Source organism: Colletotrichum chrysophilum (assembly GCF_026319265.1).
Source record: "Colletotrichum chrysophilum strain AFK26 chromosome Unknown scaffold_98, whole genome shotgun sequence".
NCBI classification, from domain to species: domain Eukaryota; kingdom Fungi; phylum Ascomycota; class Sordariomycetes; order Glomerellales; family Glomerellaceae; genus Colletotrichum; species Colletotrichum chrysophilum.
Genome location: NW_026517385.1, coordinates 53,639 through 73,870, shown reverse-complemented (window position 1 = coordinate 73,870; position 20,232 = coordinate 53,639). Strand labels below are relative to the sequence as shown.

The following is a 20,232-nucleotide window of genomic DNA, read 5'->3' as shown; positions in this document are numbered from 1 at the left end:
CTTTCCCCGTCAAGGGTCTCGGCGGATGATGGTAGAATTTGGCTCGCGGCCATCCCCATCCAAGAATCTAACTCGTCCTCGTTCAGCTTTCACCATATGATTTGAGAGCTTGCTGTAAAGTTTTGAACAAGCGCTAGCGATATCTTACTTGTCAATCTCCGGCAACAACCTATTGAACTCGCTCGACTGTTTGTCGCCAGTTTCTCTTGTCTATCATGGACGCAAATGTCTCCTCCCGCGAGGGACCAACGAAGAACTTTTTCATATTCGGGCACAACATCTCCCATACTCTGTCTCCAACGCTGCACAACACTGGCTTCAGGGAGCTCGGCCTACCTCATCACTACCAGATCCACCAGACAGTGAGCGTGGATGATACAGTCAAAGAAATCATCCACCGAGATGACTTCGGCGGCGCCTCCGTCACATTCCCCCACAAGCTTCAGATTGGCAGACTACTAGACTCGGTCACCGACTTCGCCGACAAGATCGGGGCCGTGAACACCGTTGTCGTCGACACTGACCCGACATCCGGAAAGCGGCGATTGGTCGGCGATAACACGGACTGGCATGGCATCAAGAGATGTATAGCGAAGAGCGAACTTCAGGATTTGCAGTCGTCCGCTGCTTTGGTGCTAGGCGCTGGCGGAGCAGCTCGTGCTGCCTGCTTTGCCATCCAAGAGCTTGGGATTTCGGAAGTTCTCATCGTCAACCGCACAGCATCGAAGGCATATGATATGGCGATCAATTTCCCAGGAATCAAGGAAGCTCATGTGTTTGAGACTTTGGAAGAGGCTGTCGCGGACAGACAAAGACGCGGTGCTTCTGCCAAGCCGCTTCAAGTTGTAGTCGCCTGTGTCCCGGCCGATGACCTGGGGTCGGCGAAAATCCCCGCGGCGCTGTTCTCTGGGGCTGACTCGGGGGTTCTTGTGGAGATGGCCTACCGACCTCAGGTCACAGGAATGATGTTCGTGGCCTCGCTACATGAAGGCTGGAGGGTATTCAGAGGTATTGATGTCTTGGAGGAGCAAGCCTACGCGCAGTTCGAGTTGTGGACGGGGAGAAAGGCGCCTGTGGAGGTGATGAGGGCGGCTATGCAGGCAAAGATTAAGGAAAATGAGCAATCAGCTTCCTCCAAGTAGAATTAAGTAATGCTTAGACATGTATGGGAAGTTATAGAAATAGATTTTTGCTATTCGGATGCATAGTTATTACAGATTAGGACAGAGATGCAGACGACAGCGACGGTGACGCTGTCACCAACAATACTAAATATGGCTATGATTGGGGGGCTAACCCGACCGGGATCGCAGAAGAACTAGAAAGGCTGGAACAAACGAACATCTCACTCGGGTGTTTTCTACCCACAATGTCCATTTAAACAGTGTCAATGTCTTTTTATAAACACTGGTTGAAATGCATCTGCCCGAGCATCTAGCTTTCTATGCGAGTATCAAAAGTTAAACATCAATGCTCTTTCCATCAAGCCAGTCCTTCGCCTGCCAATACAATAGGTCATGTTTCTCAAGGTTCTGAGTTCCAACATGCCGACGGTGACCAGGCATATCCAGCAAGACCTCGACGCCCATTGTAAGCTCTTGGAAGTAAGCAAGATACTTGTATCCGGGAGGATATTTGGATAGCTTCTCCTCGTCTATTTTGGGGAACTTGGCCGGGTTCGTCGGTATCACCTTGTCCTTCTCATACCAATGCCTCACAAGCCGAGCACCCCAACGGTCACCCGCCTTCTCAAAGAAGAAGCAGAAGCGACAGTCTGCCTCGACATCAAACTCCGTTCCGTCGAAATCGAAACGCTGCGTGATAGTCGCTTTGAGTTTGGTGACGGCACGAGTGCCCTCTGGGTTGATGTCTGTGCTGCAGCCGTGGCACCGGTGCATGATGAATGCCCCTTTATCCATTCCTGCCTTCGACGCCGCAATGAAGTCTGTGAAGGGAACTCGGCCGGACCAGGTCGTGTAGACGTATGCGCCCGGATGAAAAATCGACTCGAAATTTTCCCATTCGCAAGCATCTCTGTGGGGTAATTATAGGTTAGAACAACAATTGGTTAAGTTCGGTCATACAGCTTCATACCTGTAAGATGGCCAACCCTCCGCAAGCTCTCTCAGTTTTAGCCTCTCCAAAACAAGGTGGTCTGGGCCATTGTTGCGAATAGCATTCTGAGGGCGTGAGCCGGCTGGGAGGCTATGCAGATCGGCCATTTTGAAAATAATGTCAGGCTTGCGAGTTGAATAGTTTTCGAGGTATTCGAAAACCAATGCTACTCAAAGTATTTTCTGGAGGACGCAGGTAGCTTCAAATGTTCGCCTAGCATTGCAACAAGCAATGTTAATGGTGCTTCGCTGCTCGGCAGCATCGGATGAAGCCTTTGCCGCTCAGTGTTCCCGCGCTGCTTCCCCGCGTCCCCGCGTGAGGGGTAGATTGGGAAGCGCTGCCTGTCTTTCACGTCAGGTTAGTATATTTTTGCAGCCATGATACCGGCGGAAAGATCTCTCCATAATGAGCAGACCACTTCCTTGGGCATGTGTTGCGGCAGCTTGGCCGTGGTCGTTGTTGTTGGGCCAGCTCGGTCTTGGCTCGGATGCCGGAGCCGAAGATCGGCGCCCTGAAGTGAAAGCAGGCAGTGCCGGCATTCTTGTTTCGCTTGCATCCCTATCTTTTGAGCTTCTGATTTCTCCCTGCATAAGTGGTAGCTTTGTCCAATTTCTATTCATTCACCTTGCACCGGTTCCAATAGGTGGATGCGGTTCATGCAGGAGAGATCTCGAAGTGCCGACTCTGACACCAATCTGACAATGCCAGCGTACTCGGTGATTATGCTGTTGGCGACAGAACTGGAGGTCGAAATGAACAGGAACCATGACATGCGGCTATACTTGTGCTATTCGTGAGCCTGGCTTATTCACATATGCTGGATAGATGACTCTGGAACAGTCGCAGAATAGCGACTATTCATAACGCCTGTGGCGTCTAGTCTCGGCTTGTCCCAGTCATTTCATCCCATCTTCGCTGAGAAAGTCGCCGACACAGGTGTTCCCAACGCGGAGTATGCGGACATAATTTGGCGTCAAGTGGAGAATGCTGACACTATCGGCCTATTTCTCCGTCAAGCGAAACCCCTTGCTAATAGCACGTAGCACGCTTTCGACGAATCACTGACCCGCGTACAAATGCTTATTTAAATCAGTCAGGTGTAGCCGTGATTACATATCTCAAAATAGGCCAACGTAAGCGACGACTCGTTAGACTGCTCAGCACAGACAGCGGAGGAGGGCGGCAAAGATCTTAGCCGCCCACACACGTTTATTGAGATACACGCAATATCTACACATTCATGCCAAAAAGGTCCAATTATGCGCAGTTCAGGGTATAGCGTAGCAGGACCTGCCTCCCATAGCGAAACCGAGACTCTAATCAGGGCTCGACTTGAGTATGGGACTATCTTTGATCGAGAGCTGGTTCGTCCAATGAAACTTTGCACTCTCAAACCCAGTCTTTCTGGCAGTCTCCTCGATAAATGGCACCCCCTTTAATGCAATTGAGTCCGATTCAGGTCAAGTGGACCTTAGACACTAGCAGCCTCCCGGTCTTGCATCTTCCTGCCCATGGCAACATGCCCATCGTCCCCATTATGACGATTTGGTGCTCTTCCGCCTTTCGATGGACTTGATCACAAAATTTGATGTCAGCTTCGTAGCTGCGCACAGCATGTCACAATGAGTCCTCTCCGCCGGCACCGGACTTCCGCAGGTGACGATGATCATGAGCGACCTACCAGCACTCGAAAGGCGAAACGAGCCAGGACCGATGGTGAAGAGTCCGACGATGTGACAGCCCAGGGCAAAACTCGGATGCGAGTTACACGAGCATGCAACGAGTGTCGAAAACGAAAAGATCGTTGCGATGGTGGCCGTCCAGAATGCCGACCATGTCTAGACGCAGGGCGTTCTTGCAGCTACAACCCACCGAAGAAACGTGGCCTACGAACAGGCTATGTCCGAGCCCTAGAAATCCTCTTGGGCATGATTTTCAGCTCGATAGACGAGTCTGATTCCTGGATTTCTGCATTGCTCGATGGCCAAGGCTGGAAGCCGCCCTTCCGTCTGGCAGCCATCGGGCCCACCTTGGCTGATGATGGAGACGCCTGCGAGGGATTCGTCGACGCCTGGAGAAAGACAGAAGTGCTAAAACATATCGAACAGTGGCTTTCTGTTGCGGAACCGTTAGAAAACGACAATGAGGGCAACTCTGACAAATCCTTTGACTCCCGAGTCAAGGAAGCCATCCCTCTCATAACAAAGATTCGAGGCGAACAGGACAGCCAAAACAGCACGACTACTGACATGGCAAGTCCTATGAACACGAGCACTACCTCCCCCGCGCGTAACCCTAGCCAGGATACCGGGACAATTCCCAGCACATCTGACTCTATTGCGCAACACGCCGAGAACAACATCGATTCAATTCTGATGGCCACTCAAGTCTTCTCGCCCTTGCAAGATACGACAATGCGACAGGAATCTTTGTCTCGGCCCCAGTCTGGACGCTCGGAGCTCCCCGACAACTGGTCCATCTTATTGGATACCTATTTCTCAAACACGCACTCCTGGCTACCGATCTTCCAAAAGCACGAAATACTTAGGCTAGCGTACGTGCTGGAGAGTTGCGATAATCGTTCGAGTACAGCCGACTCAATGTCGCACGGAGACCGGTGCTCACTGTGGGCGGTACTGGCATACTCTTCACACCTTTCCAAGACCGAGGAGCACAGCACAAGTGCGGTCGCCCTACACGCTAGGACGAGGCATCTTCTCGGCGAAAAGTTGGAGAAATACGAGTTGGGCCACATCAGAGCTCATATGATTCTTGCATTATTGCACCTGAGTCGCGGCGACAAAACGGCCACATGGCTTGCCGCTGGAAAAGCAACGTATGCCGCCGCGGCCCTTCTCCTAGCCCCCGATACGACGAATACATCGCAAGGCCAACTTGACGAAGGCTCCAAGAGGACTTTGGCATGCTGCTTTGTATTAGAAACTATGGTTGCTAGTTGGTTAGGTACGCGACCGTACTTCAAGCGTTCCGACCTCGCCAAAGTTGGCACGCTAGCGACAGACTCTATGGAAGAGTGGGAACCGTGGCAGATGAGGGATGGACAGGGCCGCACATTCCACTCGCACCACAGCCCGGGACATATAATCAGCACCTTCAACCATCTTGTTCAACTAGCCGTATTTCTGAACGACCTTCTAAGACTTCGCAATCAAGATGGTGAGAATGAGCGAATCCGCAAGCTGGACCGGGCTCTGAAAAGTTGGAGTCAGCAGAACAACCCTCAATGTCAAACATCTTCCGGGGCCGAGGCTTCGCCACAGATGTTCAATTTGCAGCTCATGTATGCTGGCATCTTCGAGGCCGTGAGAACGGAATACCTACGACTAGCAGGAGACCGTCCTAGCTTTGACATTAATGGCAGCTACGGACGGATGGAAGAGCAACGCATGCTGCTGGAACAACGAATGAAGTCTATGGGAACTTCTTCTACACCCCCAACCGTTGTCATTCTTCTATGCTGGTTTGAGAGATCGGTGGATGCTCAAGTCAGGGTTCAGAATCACGCCAGGATGAGAATGCAACTCCAGGCGTTGCGGGTGGACATCTCCACGACAATCGAAAGCTACCTTCAGACCCAAACGCCCCTGAAAGATACTCATCAAAGCGCATCGAATCTTCTTAATGCTGGCAGCATGTCCAATTCCTTCGCCCAGTCGGGTGGACAGTCGACCCAGTCGGCCTTTCATCTGGGGTTTGCAACTCCCCCTAGCTCCGGCCTATCTACCCAGTCTCGAGAATCAAACCCTTCAATCTTCCAAGGGCTGGGCGACCCATACAACCGCAACTCGGCCAGAAACACGCCAATGGGCCAGAGCAATCTCTTAACGACTCAGACTCAAGGGCTCATGTCTCAGCCGCCGTCGATGGGTCCAGATATGAATATCGATCCTCTATTAGATGCAGTTTCGGCGGAAATGGACGACAATGAGCTTTTCCAAAGCTTAGCTAGCTTGGACTCGGCAGATTGGTCAGTACGTCCTGCCAAGATTATCTTCCGTCTTATCCCTGACAAGTCCGTAGGTCCACAAATCCTCCCGAGTTCATGGAGCATCTTGGCATCCCACGGGGCATTGCTTCAGATCTGCAATCATTCTTTGACAAGGACCCCGGGTGAGATCTTAAAGCCGCTTTTGCTATCAACAAAACTCCCCACGGGGTATTTGGCTCATGCGCTCTCCAATCGACCGGCATTGAAGCCGGCCCCGCGGGATACGTCAGTGAAGGGCCGGTACAAGGCTCTGCCGCCCGGTGACATCAACCAACCTGACCTTACCCGCCCACGCCACACACAAGTCCACCCTGGTCATTGGTAACCCGAAGGGTCCAACATCGACTGAACACACACAGCACACGAATACCATCTCCGAAGATCAACATTCACCTGCTCCAACCAGAAATCCCCGCGCAGCATCACCATGGCCGAATTCCGCCCTGCTCTGCTCTCTGCCTCCCTAGGCCGTGCCTGGCTTCATGACTTCGACAAGAAGGTAGCTGAAGCCGCCAATCATGGCTTTGAGGGCATCGAAGTATTCTACGAAGACATCGAGTACCTTGCAAAGAAGCTCCATGATACCGACGAGCCGACCACCGATCACCTCCTCGCCGCCACAACCCACATCCGCAAGGTCCTCGATGACCTGAAGCTGACCGTTATCGGCCTACAGCCATTCCTCTTCTACGAAGGCCTACTAGATCGCGAACAGCACGCCCGCCTAATTGAGAAGATCAAGGTGTGGTTCAAGCTCGCTAAGATCCTCGGCACGAACACCATCCAGATCCCAGCCAGCTTCCTTCCCGCGGAGAAGCTGACGGGCGATATGGACGTCATCGTCGGTGACCTCGTCGAGCTCGCGGACTTGGGGTTAAAGGAAGACCCACCGATTCGATTCGCATACGAGAGTCTCTGCTGGAGCACTCACATTGATACATGGGAAAAGTCTTGGGAGGTTGCCTGCAAAGTCGACAGGCCGAACTTTGGTCTGTGCCTCGACACGTTCAACATCGCTGGCCGCGTGTGGGGAGACCCAGCGTCTCCAACGGGCCAGACCCCCAATGCGGATGCCGATCTCAAAGAGTCGATGGAGAGATTAGTGCGGGATGTCGATTTGGCGAAAGTGTTCTACATCCAGGTAGTCGATGCAGAGCGTATGGAGTCTCCTTTAGTCAAAGGTCACCCATTCCACATTGATGGGAACCCGGCGCGGATGAACTGGTCTCGGAATGCTAGAGCGTATATCTATGAGACAGACAGAGGGGCCTATCTACCGGTGGAAGACGTGGCTCGGGTGCTGATCGAGAAACTTGGATATAAGGGATGGGTTTCGATGGAGCTGTTCTCGAGGACCATGTCAGAAGAGGGTGAAGGGGTACCGGCAGATCACGCTCGCAGAGGTATCGAGGCATGGAAGAAGTTTGTTCAGCGATTGGAGTTGAACAAATGAATATGGAAGTAGCAAATCATTGCGCCAATTCCCTCCTATAAAACGACACCAAAGACTAAGACGAGGAAGACGACAATGAAGATAGAGAGCACATACGAAAACTGGTTACTCTACCATTGGATAGAGAAAATAGGATATCACTCTCCGAGAGCCATTGGAGCTTTCATGGGTGATGCCGCTGCATTCCGACTAATCAATCGCTAGCCAGCTTTCTTTCTTCAATGTTTCTTGTGCTGTAAATTTAGGAGCAAATTAATATGATGAGGTTCAATTAACGGCCCAAAAACGCGATCAATTTAGACTAAAAGTTGATCCCCGGGCTTTTATCCGCAGCCTCCAAGAGAACTTTCCAAGCACCCTCCCCATCCAAATTCTTTACCCTCTCCACTCCAGCCCAAAGTTTCCATTGCTCCTCAATCTGGTACCCAATTACGTGAGTACCCTCTACACAGGGCCATCCAAGAGACTCCGCCAACTTGATCGTCCGCGTTCTCCTTGGCTTGAAGCACATGTCCAGCAAAACACCCTTCTCGGGTCTTGAGAGGAAGTCTTCCAGGGAGTCCCTCACCGTAAGCTCAGAAGTAGACTTGGGCTCAAAATCCGGCACCGTTCCGACAACGTAGTACGGCGTCTCGAGCTTCTTCGACTCCCCCGCCTTGACGTGAACTATCCGCGGCGCAGGGGACAGACGCTGCGAGTCGCGTATCAGATCGCTGACCTCTCCATCATCCCTGTTCAAGACATAGATGACAGAGGCCTTGAAGTACGTGTGCAGCGCGAAAACGGCCGCGCGACTCGCGCCACCCGCGCCGATGATGAGCGCAGGCTTGTTCAGGACTGGTCCCGGTTGGGCTCCCTTCTCAAGCAAACATCCTTTGACTCCGAGCCAGTCTGTGTTAGTACCACGCAACTTCTGTGCATCCGTAGGGTCGCGGTACACATTGTTGCAGGCACCAATGGTCTCGGCTAGGGTGTCAAGCCCATCAAGCCGGGGCATGATGGTATTTTTGTAGGGCATCGTGACAACCAGACCTGCCGTGGACTCTTTCCGAGCAAGCTCGAGAAGATCTTCAATTGTCGCACACTCGGTCGCGAAAAAGGTCCATGGCAGGTCTAGTGACTTGGCTATCGCATTGTGCATTGGTGGTGCGATGGAATGGCCGACGCCAATTCCAACGAGGTGGAGGGTCTTTTCTTCGGAGGTCGACGCATTGAATGCCATGATGTACTCGATTATGATCAGAGGAAATATTCTCGAAACAATCCTTTGACTCCAGACATCAGAATGTTCCGCGTAGAGGCCTTCTGGGCCGCATCTGAAGTAGCCTCACACGGCCGGAGCTGTAAACTCTACGGCGGCTTGGGCCGGAGAAGATCTTTGCCGCCACCAGCCTAGGCATCCTGGCCCAGTAGTCACCACGTCAAGCACCTCATCATTCTGCCGCTTTCTCACGTTGATCAAACTTGACGCCTTTCGAAAATACACTCAGTATCATTTATTCTGGAATTCATGTTATCTTCCGAAACAGGCGGGTCGAGGCGGCCTGGCGGAATCTTTTACCGCTCAAATGACAGAGTAGCGCACCACCGGCATTGTAGTCCCAGGCACAATTAATTCTTCCGCGATTCCTTGAAGCACTCAATTAGCTCCATAGAGTTACCGACTTCCATCCTCCCTGCCGGGGATAGCATCCCGAGCCGGAGTAACGACAGCCCCACACCGGGCCCGTAGCGGTGGTCCGGGACCCCCCTCTCCGGCGCTGGGCCGCGGTAGGGAAACTTGCAACTGCCGTAGGAAGGTTTCTAAATAGAGTGACAAATGATTAACATTACATTGTACCTAGAAATGATCTAGTCTATTTCATATCTCTCTTCTAATCAAAATGATAAAGTCACAACCCTTTACCCTAGCCGTCCAGTCCATCTCAGGTTGTGCCTACTTCCGCTTAACGCCCTGTCCCTTCGGCACCCGCACAAGCCAGTAAAGACCGCAGGCCACCACAATGTTGAAACCAATATAGACCCAAAGCAGCCCAAAGTTCCTCCACCGGTCGTCATACTTGATGTTGAAATGCGCAAGGTAATCATCTGTGGTCGCCATGCGACAATACCCGCAAGCGTCCGTCGCCGCTGCATCGACAAGGTATCCTCCAGCACTCTGCACGTACAGCCCAAGGAAATCACCACAAGTCATATTCGAGGGAACAGGCACCTGCACAATCTCCTTCGTCGTGCACACAACCTTTGACCCGTGCAGACAGGTTGACAAGGCTCCGGACGCAAGGTAGGTCATGGGACTGACGTAGTACATAAAATCGCTCCAGATGGCTGGTAGGTCTGCGCGGATGACGCTGATGCCGCAGAAGGACATGCATAGAATGGCGAAGAAACTTGCGGGTATGCTAGCGAGGTCGGCGGTCTCGATGGCTACGATGGCGAGCTGCGAGAAGGTGCTCGTCCAGAGGAAGAACATCCAGATGAAGAGGAAGACCGTGAAACCGCGAATACTCACATCGTCAGGGGTGGTGTTCCGGAAGAACCGTGCCGGGTAGTACCAGCAGAAGAAGAATACGACGGCTGCTATGGTGTTCCAGACCATCTCGATGACGACGTTGGAGAGAAGGTATGCTGGATCTAGATTAGTATCATTATTCGAAACATGGGAGGGTTGGACTCACTGTTCCATCGATAGACTCGAGACGGTCTCTCACGGACTTCGTACAGTGCTCGTTGAGGGATGAACATGGGCATAACCTGCTTGCTGAACTCGTTGACGGTTGTCAAGCACATGAAGAAGGCGTAAAGCTGGTTCTGCAAGCCTTGGAGACTGTTGTCTGACTTGAAGGTGAAGCCGATGTACAGAGCCAGGAGAATGGTGAGAGTGAGCTTTGACCAGATGTACACAGGCGACCGCCAGAAGTGCTTGGCTGTACGGGAGAAGACTTGGACGAACTGCGTCCAGAATGAGGTGACAAACTCGTGCTCTGAGGACGGGTCACCCTGGCTGGTCTGACCTTCTGCCAATTGGCGTAGAAGACGAAGTTCATCCTTGACTTCCTGGTATTCGGCAGAAGAATGCCAGACTTCAAACCAGTTTGGTCCGTCCTCGGAAAGAGTCGTAACCTTGAGCATCCATTCCGCGGGGTTGGCATCAGGAGGACACGGCGGCGCGCCGTTGCGTTCGAGGTATTCAATCATAGTCCTGGCATTGATGCCAATTTCTGCGTCACTGTCAGCTTATTCTCCTCTATCAAACCGGGTGACTAACCTCCAAAGTAAACCGTTTTGCCGCCACGCTGAAGCAACAGTAACCTGTCGAAGCGGGAGAACAGCATCGCCGACGGTTGGTGTATCGTGCAGAGGACCGCTTGTCCGCTCTTGGCAAGCTTCTCAATCAAATCGCAGATGGCCCAAGATGTTTGCGAATCAAGGCCCGATGTGGGCTCGTCCAGAAATACGAGTAGCTGTGGGCGTGCAGCAAGCTCAACCCCGATAGTCAAACGTTTACGTTGCTCAACGTTGAGGCCTTGTCCAGGGACGCCGATCACTGCGTCGACGAAGTCGCCCATGTCAAGCAGGTCAATCACTTCGTCGATATAGGCCAGCTTTTCAGACCTCGGGATCTCCGCGCTCTGCCTGAGTAACGCACTGAACTCCAGCGCCTCGCGAACCGTCATGGTGTCCATATGCACATCCTGTTGCTGCACGTAGCCGACACGATGGGGGAAAGATTTGTCGGTAGGCTGACCGTTGACCATGGTATCGCCGGACAGAACGCCCATCGTCACACGGGTTGCCAAGGCATCTAGCAAGGTCGTCTTCCCTGCACCGGATGCCCCCTATGCCAACGTTAGCATGTCGTCCAGCATTGGAAGGCAATTGCGCAGGACTCGCCATGAGAGCTGTGATGACGCCTGGTTGCACAAAACCGTCAACGTGGTCTAGGATGCGGCGGTCCTGGCCCTTGATCTTGACATCATAGCAGATATCCTCCCAGTGGAAAATGGGCTTTCCGCAAGCACTTGGTCGTGGTCGGTGCTCGGTTCCTTGCTTCTCTGGACGAGAAAGATGCTCCATCTCGATGACTGTGGTCTCGTTGCGTTGGCTCTCCTCGTCCATGTGGGCCTTGTCGTCAACGCCAGCAGGGGCCTTGCCGCGTCGAAAGACGAGAACCTCTCCTTCGCTCTTGGGTGGCTTGGCGTACTCGGCAGTGATGATGTAGGTGATAAAGAAGAACACGATATAGCCGCACAAAATACCGACGTTCCTGGCGAAGATGTTAGTTGATGATTATTAGGGGTGGACAATGTACGCACCTCCACTTGTGACTGTTGAAGTAGCCGAAAGACTCTTCAATGTATCGGTCACCATCGATCGCATCTGAGCCAGGAACAGCTCCGACTACAGAGCAGGTTCGTCCGCTGAGGGGCAACGCATCGTAGTCAGGCCCAGATGGCACGAGGTTATCGCACTTGAAGGTGCGCCCGTGAAACTCATTCGCCATCAAGGCCTCGAAGGCATATGAGAGGGGGTTGATGTATCCCATCCATCGACTCCAACCTTGCATATAGGATGTTGGCACGGTGAACCCAGCGTACATCATGACTCCAAGGGTAACAAGTGTGACAGGCACCATGGCCTGGTGTGACGTTCTCGCGAGTGAGGCCATTGTTCTGTAGATACCAGACATGGCCAATAAGACCGCAAAAGAGACCAAACAGAAGAAGAAGAAGGGCCCAGGCTCGCGATTCAAGTTAGCCATGAAGTAAAGAATGGAGTTAAAGGTGAAGACGTTGGTGATTTTGTAGGGAAGCTCAATAATGTAGCTGGAGATGGCCTCAGCAGATTGGTGATAAAGGGCGTAGCGATCATGCTTCTCAACGACAGGCCTTTGCGCATAAAGAGTGAGGACCTAGAGGTTTGTCAGCTGCCTGGGAAAATTGAGAGATGAACGAATCAAATAGGCTTACTTCCATCTCACTTGCGAAAGCGTTGAATAGTAGCGCGAAGAAAATGATGCCTCCTCGATAGTAGAACGTGCTCGAGTCAGTCTTGAGGTTGAAGAACATGCTTCCCAGCACGAATCCCACGATAATGTTGTACACAAGCGACGAAATCGTAAACCCGGGATCGGCAACCAAACGCTTCCATCCCCGCCAAAGACAGAGCCTCACTTGGCGAGGGTATGTGATCATATACGGAGACTTCATTCGTTGCATGGGACTTCTTTCGGCTTTGATGCTTTGCTGAAACTCTTCAAGTCGGTCCTTGGCCGGGTGGGTCTTCTCGTAGGCTTCAATGGCGGCCATAAGAGCTGCTCGGTCCGGCGATGCTTTCCACCTGGCTGCGAATTCGTTCGGAGTTCGAGGCGTCATGTTCTCGTATCCGGGTCTGATACGTCGTTCACTTGGAGACGTCATGGAGGTGAGGAAGTCGGGAGTCGTTTGCCTTTCGGGACCTAGACCCGCTCAATCAGACAATGGATTTGGGAATTTGAACGGGTCCTGCGGACTTACACAGAAATCCCATGTCTTCGAAATACAATTTCGCTTGCTCGATTCTGCCAAAGTAAATCTGGCGACCTTCGTACAGAACTGTCACTTTGTCGAACAACTGCATTTTGTCAGCCGCTGACTCGAGTTCCACTTTCCAGCGCTCAGGACTTACATCATAAGCAGACTGCGGCGCCTGATAAATGGCCACCACGGCTGCCACATTCAACAAATCTGCTTGCGTCCGGAGATTCTGACAAAAGGCAATAGCATTGCCGCTATCCAGGCCGCGAGTGCTGTTATCCCAGCACTGAAACTTAGCACCCGTCAGAGCAGCCTCGACGATGCTGACTCGCTTCCGCTCGCCTCCCGAAACCCCGCGCACGAAATCATCGCCGACCTTCGTGTTGATCGTGTGCGAAATACCAAAAGCAGCCATAAGTACATCCCGCATGATGCGAGCATACTGCTTGCTTGTAAGGCCGGCTGGAACATTCGTTGGAACTCGGGCTCTTGAGGCAAATTCCAGAGTGTCGCCAACTGTGAGGGGGGCCAGGTGCACGTCGACTTCGGCATTGTAAAGTACGTCGCCGCGGAACCAGTCGTGCATGTACCTGGGATTGATGCCTACGCGGCGTTAGTTGATGTCTCGGCTCGATGAGTTCTGACCTACCGCGGAAGTTCATGTATGAGTCTGTTGAAACATTGAGTCCTTCAGTCTGACCAGCAAGTGTCTTGAGCAATGTCGAGCAGCCCGATCCAGGTGGGCCAAGGGCAAGAAGCATCTCGCCAGGCTCGACAAGGCCCTCGAACTCTTGCAAAATGTCGATCCTCCCCTTCGTTCTCCCAGTCGCAAGCCCAATGAGATTCGTTGCTATACTCAGCGCGATGTTGCCTGTGCTCTTTTGGTATTGGGTACCGGTGCTGTATCCGAAGACGTTAAGGTTCTGTAAGGCAACACCCGTCAATCTGCTTGGTGTTGACGCAGGATCTGACTCGTACAGACTCATGAAGGCTCTTGTCCAGGCCGCTGAGTCAAAATTGGGAGATGACGGGTCCAGATGGCTGTTCTTCGGCGGGTTGAGAACATCATCTTGGGCGTGGAGGCTCTGTGGTGTGGAGGTAGCTGTGACTTGGCGTGCAAGATTCTCAATCTGTCCGTGCATGTCGTCGGTGATTGTTGTTTCTGAGAAGTCAGACGCCCTGGCGTTTGAGGCCTGAAAGTGAGCGACCTCCTCTGATGGATGCATGATTGCCCCCACTGATGAAGAGTTGACGTGGGGGTTCGTTCGAGGTTAGGAGTGTATGTGTTGCAGTTGCGGGAGTAAGGTTTACAAGGTGAAAGCAAACGTGACTTGGTCAGTTGAGTTGGTCTATACGTCCGTTGGATAGGTTCGATTCTGCCATCCGATTTCATGAAACCATGAACACTTATATCAACCGTTTTGAACATGGGCCCGATCTTGCCATCTCGGCCGTCCGCGGTGACCGGCATTGAGAGCATCGCTCACGGGCCAAGACCCCAACAATGGCAGAAGCTCAACGAGAGTGCAAAGCCACACAAGCATCAAATTCCCAGAGGACTTCAACCCTGGGGCCTTCAGCTTTTCCAGCCCCTTTGGCCGCGTGGTGTCATAAAAGAGAGCGAACCGGCCCCACGCGGTTCGGACGGCCGCGGATGGCCGAAGGACAAGCGGTTCATCCAACCATGTGGGTCCACCCAGAATCACCGCCACGAAAGGAAGACCAACAACGCGAGAAGGCCTGGACTCGCGTCTCTGCGTATCGTGTACAAACATTCAGCTAGTCTTGTATATGTTTCCTTGTGCGAGGAAATTCGTCGGGAATCCATCACTCCGAAGTTGCGTTTGTGCTTCTGTCACTTGGTCATTCCGTCTCCGTTGGCGCTATTGATGCTCCTACACAACGGGTGCTTGGAATAACTCAAGAGCAGTCCCCTCCGTAAGGATTCCAAGTGGGGTCCGCCCGGGGTCATCAAGAAGCCAGTCTTCCGAATTTGGATACTTAGCCGCCAGGGTTGTGTCTCGCCCGAGTGGCCTCTTGTTTCCTTCTTTCTCGCAGCAGCTTTGCAGACCCATTCCAGTTCAAAATGCCAACCGTCATTCGGCCACACCCCGAAGTTGTGGGTAAATGTACATACACAACATCTTCTAATCGAGACTTCTTCAAGCGGATTTCGGCCGAGGATCAATCTCAGGAATCGGTCAAAACGTCCGTGTCCGATGCAGATGACGGCACTATTGTAGCCTGCGAAAACGGGTTCGTTTACTCAGTGCTCCGTGCCTGGCAGCAGCACTTACACCTCGAGCTGCGGCCCGATGATGTCTGGCTAGCCGTGTTCGTCCAATTCAGCTTCTTCATCTATGGACCTGGCCGCGCTGAAGCTCTGCGCCACCATTTCGTCGCCCATGAGGGCCAACGCACCCTCGTTGTTGAAGTCGGACCCGGTCAGACTGTCAACAGCTTTGACATGGTGGCCATAACGGAGCATTCCGTTTTTCTGCTCCGTAGATACTTGGTCGACCCCAATCTAGCCGACTGGCTACTGCCGACTTTTAGCACGACCTTACCGCATGACCGCTCGACTGCTGCTGCCGTATTTCTCGGGACCATGAAGCAATACTTGAACTACAACGTGAGTATCACCTGTTCCCTCTATCACACTGCTCGGCGAAGCTAGCGACTGGGTCGAACTGGCAAGGCATGTCGCTCGGCTGGCAGGCTTCAATACCGACACACTGGATCGCGATGGATCTTCTATATCTGAGTGGTCGCGCTGTCTCGTCATCGTGGTTGAGTGGTTTGTCGCCAGCTTTGATCGGCCCGACGATGTTGATGTACGCGATTTCTGGACGCACGCCTGCCACTCTGGAGGCGCGGGCATGTCAGGCGGAGTCGTCCACTTGTCTGGCTGGTTGACGGCATTTTGCTGGTGGCGAGCCGACGGGACCAGGCAGAAGACGTACAGCGACGATGAGCTGGTAAGAGAGTACTCATGGCAGGAGAGAGATTGGGAAAGGCTGCACTTGTCCGGGGTTGGGTTTCCGGTTATCGATCAGGGGGAAATACCCGCCGGCTTCACGAGGGTTCCGATCACATTCGAACTTGAAGAAAAAATACTTGGGAAAGAAAGAGAGGAAGACGAGAAGATGGAGATGACACTTTTGGCAGGTTCCAGTGGCATGAAATTGTTGGACAGCGAAGGTACAAGGGTCGCGCCGTTTTCAAGTTGGTGGCTCTTGAAGAGCGGGCCAAGCAGAGTCAACATTAGTACCAGACCAGCAGTCGCATCAACCGTCAAGGGAACCTTCGGCCAACCACGAACTGGCTTGGTACCTAGACCAGTTGGAAAGAAATCGATGAACGCCCCCCCGAGAACTCGACATTTCGCGGCTCTCGAGCTGCACCAAAAGAACGTGGCATCAATTAATGAAAAGGACAATGCGTGAGGAGATTAATAGTTTAAGCCTTGTACATCTGCTGCAATCATCTCAGTCAATCGTCCACCTAGGGTATTATTGTTCTTACAATCATTGTCTTCTCTGCCGTCGTCGTCGCTATTATATATCTCCATCATCGTGTGATTACTATCCGCCTCAGCAGCAAAACTCACTGGATTATCAATAAGATTGACCTTGTCTCTATCTAGATTCTACCTATCATAGCGTCTTCACTAAGTTGTCAGCACCAGAGGCCAAACTGAACTCATAACCTTGCCCCTTCCCGGTACCCTATCCAAACCAAAGAATTCCAAAAGCGCAGTCATCATAGTCATCCTCCATAATTATTCGTCAAGCATTGAAATCATGTCCAGTCATCCATCCAGCATTACGCATTCCCAGCCCACTTCTCAGCAACCCTGGAAGTGATGAAGATGCCCGCCGCAATGAGCGTGAAACCCGGTGCAAACAGCAGCAAGATTGCCACGACGACAACATTTGCGAGGAACTCTGTAGAGCCCAGAGGTGGGGCACGCCCGATGAAGCCGGGCCCGATGGTTCGCACATTCACGACCGGCTCCCCTGGCACCTGCTTCCCGGCAGGGTAGTGTCCGCCCATGCTTTGCCCTGTCGGACTCTGGATGCCGCTGAGAGCTTGCAGCACGTCCGTCACGACCGGCCTGTGTTCGTCTTCCATGACGATCCCGTCGAGCCAGGCTCGTATGTTTCCGTGCGGGTCGTCCCCGTAGCTGCGGGTCGGATTCGGGTGGTGATGTTGATTTTCCATTGTTTGATCGACCAATGTGATTGTCGAGCGGTCATCCTCGCGGGGAAAGCGGCTGTCTTCTTTGGCTCTCTTAGTATCTTGATCTTTCGATGTTTGGTCTGAGGACGGGTTCTCACCAATGTGCTTCACGAAATTCATTTTGAATGACCAGTTTGCGCACAAAGTCTCCTTCGGGATTGGATGGGATCTAGAGAAAACCGTGAGATGGAAGCGACTGATTTTCTTTTAAATCTGACCTGCCTGATTCTTGTTTTCTTAGCACGTGCGTTGCTATGGGATGAGGAATGTGAGGGAGAGCGGCATCACTGGAATGCTTCAATCAAACGGGGCGGCTATTCCTCATCAGCGGCGCCCTTTGCGCAGTGAGACAAGAGGCAAAGATTTGAGTCACTTAGTGCAGTTGAATTTTTCAAGAGTTACTGGGCCTGTTGTCTTTGATTTGAATGGATTGAAGCCGCATGTGGTGTGATTCTTCATGGACCCAGTCTACGTTCCTGTCGGACACTAGAAAATGGATATGCAAGAGCCTTGCTTTCTATCAAAGCCCGGTATGGATAACACAGGCAATCTTTAATTGTCGACTTTGACTCTGCGACGACTTGATTGGTAATCGCTTCATATTATTTAGTTACAAATTACGGTTCCAAGGTCTACTCACCGTACAAAGCTGATGCGAATTAGCAAAATGTGTTTAGACACACAATCAAGCCCAACATTTACAGGTGATCTCAGATACCACCTTGAGTCGACAAAAAGGGACTTTGGTATGGTGATAGGGCTGAGGCCAAAATGCCCAGGCTGGGCGCGCTTCGACCAGTGAGTCAGCATGGTCCTACAAAAGGCATTCTCCAACCTCAACGTCGCTTGACTTTTGCTGCGTCCCCATCTCACGCTGTAACATCAAAACGGCCGACGAACTGCCGGATCTACCTTGGGCAGACCTCGCCGCCAGATTCACCTTCACCCACGCCAACCCTGAGGCCAGCGACTACAAAGACCTCTTCCCCCGCCTAGAACCCGAGCCGACCCTGGTGCCAGGCATCAACGACTTCATCCGCGTCTTCACAGAAGCCATCGCTGAGCACTCCGCCCGCGAACGCAGCAAATACGCGAAAGAATATACCAGCCCATCCCACGACGAGATTCTGGTCGACGACGAGACCGTCAGGGAAATCACCCCACTGTTCGGCCGGCTGCCTGAGTATGCGCACCTTGTCAACAACCCCAGCTGTCGCCACCGTCCCGATCCGCCGTGCAAATGTCTCGTCCCCTACAGCGAGCGCCGGGCAGACAGTCTTCTACGACCGTGGGAGGTGAACCACTGTTATGAGTTTGAAGAGGTCAACGGCGCCGGCTGGAAAAGCTGGCAGTTCCTACTGACGCTGCTCATCCGCGGCAAAATGGAGCCACTGCTCCGCCTTGCTTCAAATCCTGACAACGACTTTGACATATGGTCGACGGTTTGTGTGTGTCAATGTGGCGTAGGTATTGTGGCCCCCGCTTGTTCTTAAAAAGATCCCATTGAGCTCACCTAAGGTAATGTAGGCGGACGAAGGCAGTGCGCGCCATATGTACGAAAACGCAACCCTGGCTTTCATCTGTCTCCAGATCCTACGCCAACATCCGGAGACCTGGACTCGCTGCGATTATCGATTGACCAAAATGTATCAGAGAATGATCAGCAAGGCGACCGGCGCCGACGCGTACTCGCAGCTACCCTACCTCTCTCACCTGTACTTCCTTGGCCTTCCAGAACGCCCAGCGGGCCTGGCTCCGTACACGCGGATTCCCCAGCGCGATGTGTTCAACGTCGAATACATGCCGTATGATAGTGACATCCTCCCCGTGGAGGAAATGCTGAAGAAAAGAGGGCTGCCGACGGAGCTCGTCGCGGAGGTCATGAATTTAGCTAATTACAAGCCGCGGCGGAGACTGAAAGTCGCACACGATCCATTCCATCGCGATAATCGGGAGGAGCTGGACAAGTACCTGGCGGAGTGTTGGGCAGTGATGGTGCGAGGGAACGTGTTCTCAAAGGCTTTCGGCTGCGAGATGAACTGGGACAACGATTTGGTGACGGCATTTGAGCAGCTTTCCCCTGGTCTTCGCTCGATAGGGGTTCCGGAGATGGTGCGGTCCGACGAAGCCTATGTTCCAATGATTTATATGTTGGTTTGCAGATCTAATTGTGACTGAAGGGTATTGATGGGTCGTCACTGACGGCAAAGAGCCGGGCGAGGCCTGGGGTATGGTAGGGAAGGTTGCTTCAACGGTTGCCCTTTCCGAATGGGGAGACTATACTCAGCTCATAATCATGATTATACAGGTTCTATCAATCGCCGCAGATTATTGTGTCAATATGCCTCGGACGACATACCACTGAGCATCGCATTGCCGCTGGGCAATGGATCGCAGCGCTGCATGTCCGCAGCCGCAGTGCAGGTGAGTTTGGTGGCGGCTACTCCGTCCGTTCCGCCCATCAAGGAAGAGAGAACAAGACCCAAATTTTCGAAGAGACCGGCTGGCTGCTGAAATTTGCACTTCTTCCTCTTCCCATGACGAGCAGGCAGTGGTGAGCCTTCTAGGTTCAGGCCTTCTTGACAGCAGAGCAAATCGACCCGCTGCTTACTGGCACTGCAGCAACATTGGCGTATACATAACCCCTGCTCATGATGCAGTTTTCGGTCTGCTTCAAAATACTAAACAGCTGTCTACTAATGTTCCGGGTGTCTTGATTCACCAATTGGGCGGCGCGGCTCAATGTAGCTAGAGGCTCCGGTTCGACCAGACAATCGTGGTAAAAGCAAGGCTCTTGATGGGGGTGACCGGGAAGGATCCAGTGTCACGTTAGCAATTATCATTGCACAATGTGATTGGCCTTGTGTGGGGTAAAAAATCTCGTCATACCATCTCAG

The 20,232-nt window shown here is 52.6% G+C and overlaps 6 protein-coding genes across 6 annotated transcripts; 3 read left to right on the top strand and 3 right to left on the bottom strand.

The window, feature by feature from the left end:
• Positions 1-215: 215 nt before the first annotated feature.
• Positions 216-1,142, top strand: COL26b_009808 (uncharacterized protein; the record flags this gene model as incomplete). The annotated part of the gene is made up of 1 exon (XM_053182525.1): positions 216-1,142. One exon carries the CDS (start codon positions 216-218, stop codon positions 1,140-1,142), a length of 927 nt encoding a protein of 308 aa, XP_053033524.1.
• Positions 1,143-1,460: 318 nt separating this feature from the next.
• Positions 1,461-2,222, bottom strand: COL26b_009807 (uncharacterized protein; the record flags this gene model as incomplete). Its single annotated transcript, XM_053182524.1, has 2 exons — positions 1,461-2,034; positions 2,095-2,222. The coding sequence occupies 2 exons, from the start codon at positions 2,220-2,222 to the stop codon at positions 1,461-1,463; spliced, it is 702 nt and encodes a 233-aa protein (XP_053033523.1).
• Positions 2,223-6,551: 4,329 nt separating this feature from the next.
• COL26b_009806 (uncharacterized protein) lies at positions 6,552-7,577 on the top strand (the record flags this gene model as incomplete). Its single annotated transcript, XM_053182523.1, has 1 exon — positions 6,552-7,577. The coding sequence occupies one exon, from the start codon at positions 6,552-6,554 to the stop codon at positions 7,575-7,577; it is 1,026 nt and encodes a 341-aa protein (XP_053033522.1).
• Positions 7,578-7,878: 301 nt separating this feature from the next.
• On the bottom strand, positions 7,879-8,799 carry COL26b_009805 (uncharacterized protein; the record flags this gene model as incomplete). The annotated part of the gene is made up of 1 exon (XM_053182522.1): positions 7,879-8,799. The coding sequence occupies one exon, from the start codon at positions 8,797-8,799 to the stop codon at positions 7,879-7,881; it is 921 nt and encodes a 306-aa protein (XP_053033521.1).
• A 714-nt stretch (positions 8,800-9,513) lies between these two features.
• COL26b_009804 (uncharacterized protein) lies at positions 9,514-14,235 on the bottom strand (the record flags this gene model as incomplete). Its single annotated transcript, XM_053182521.1, has 9 exons — positions 9,514-10,205; positions 10,256-10,798; positions 10,846-11,416; positions 11,502-11,844; positions 11,894-12,489; positions 12,548-13,035; positions 13,094-13,190; positions 13,245-13,696; positions 13,743-14,235. 9 exons carry the CDS (start codon positions 14,233-14,235, stop codon positions 9,514-9,516), a joined length of 4,275 nt encoding a protein of 1,424 aa, XP_053033520.1.
• Positions 14,236-18,106: 3,871 nt separating this feature from the next.
• Positions 18,107-19,513, top strand: COL26b_009803 (uncharacterized protein; the record flags this gene model as incomplete). Its single annotated transcript, XM_053182520.1, has 3 exons — positions 18,107-18,137; positions 18,257-18,777; positions 18,863-19,513. 3 exons carry the CDS (start codon positions 18,107-18,109, stop codon positions 19,511-19,513), a joined length of 1,203 nt encoding a protein of 400 aa, XP_053033519.1.
• Positions 19,514-20,232: the final 719 nt, after the last annotated feature.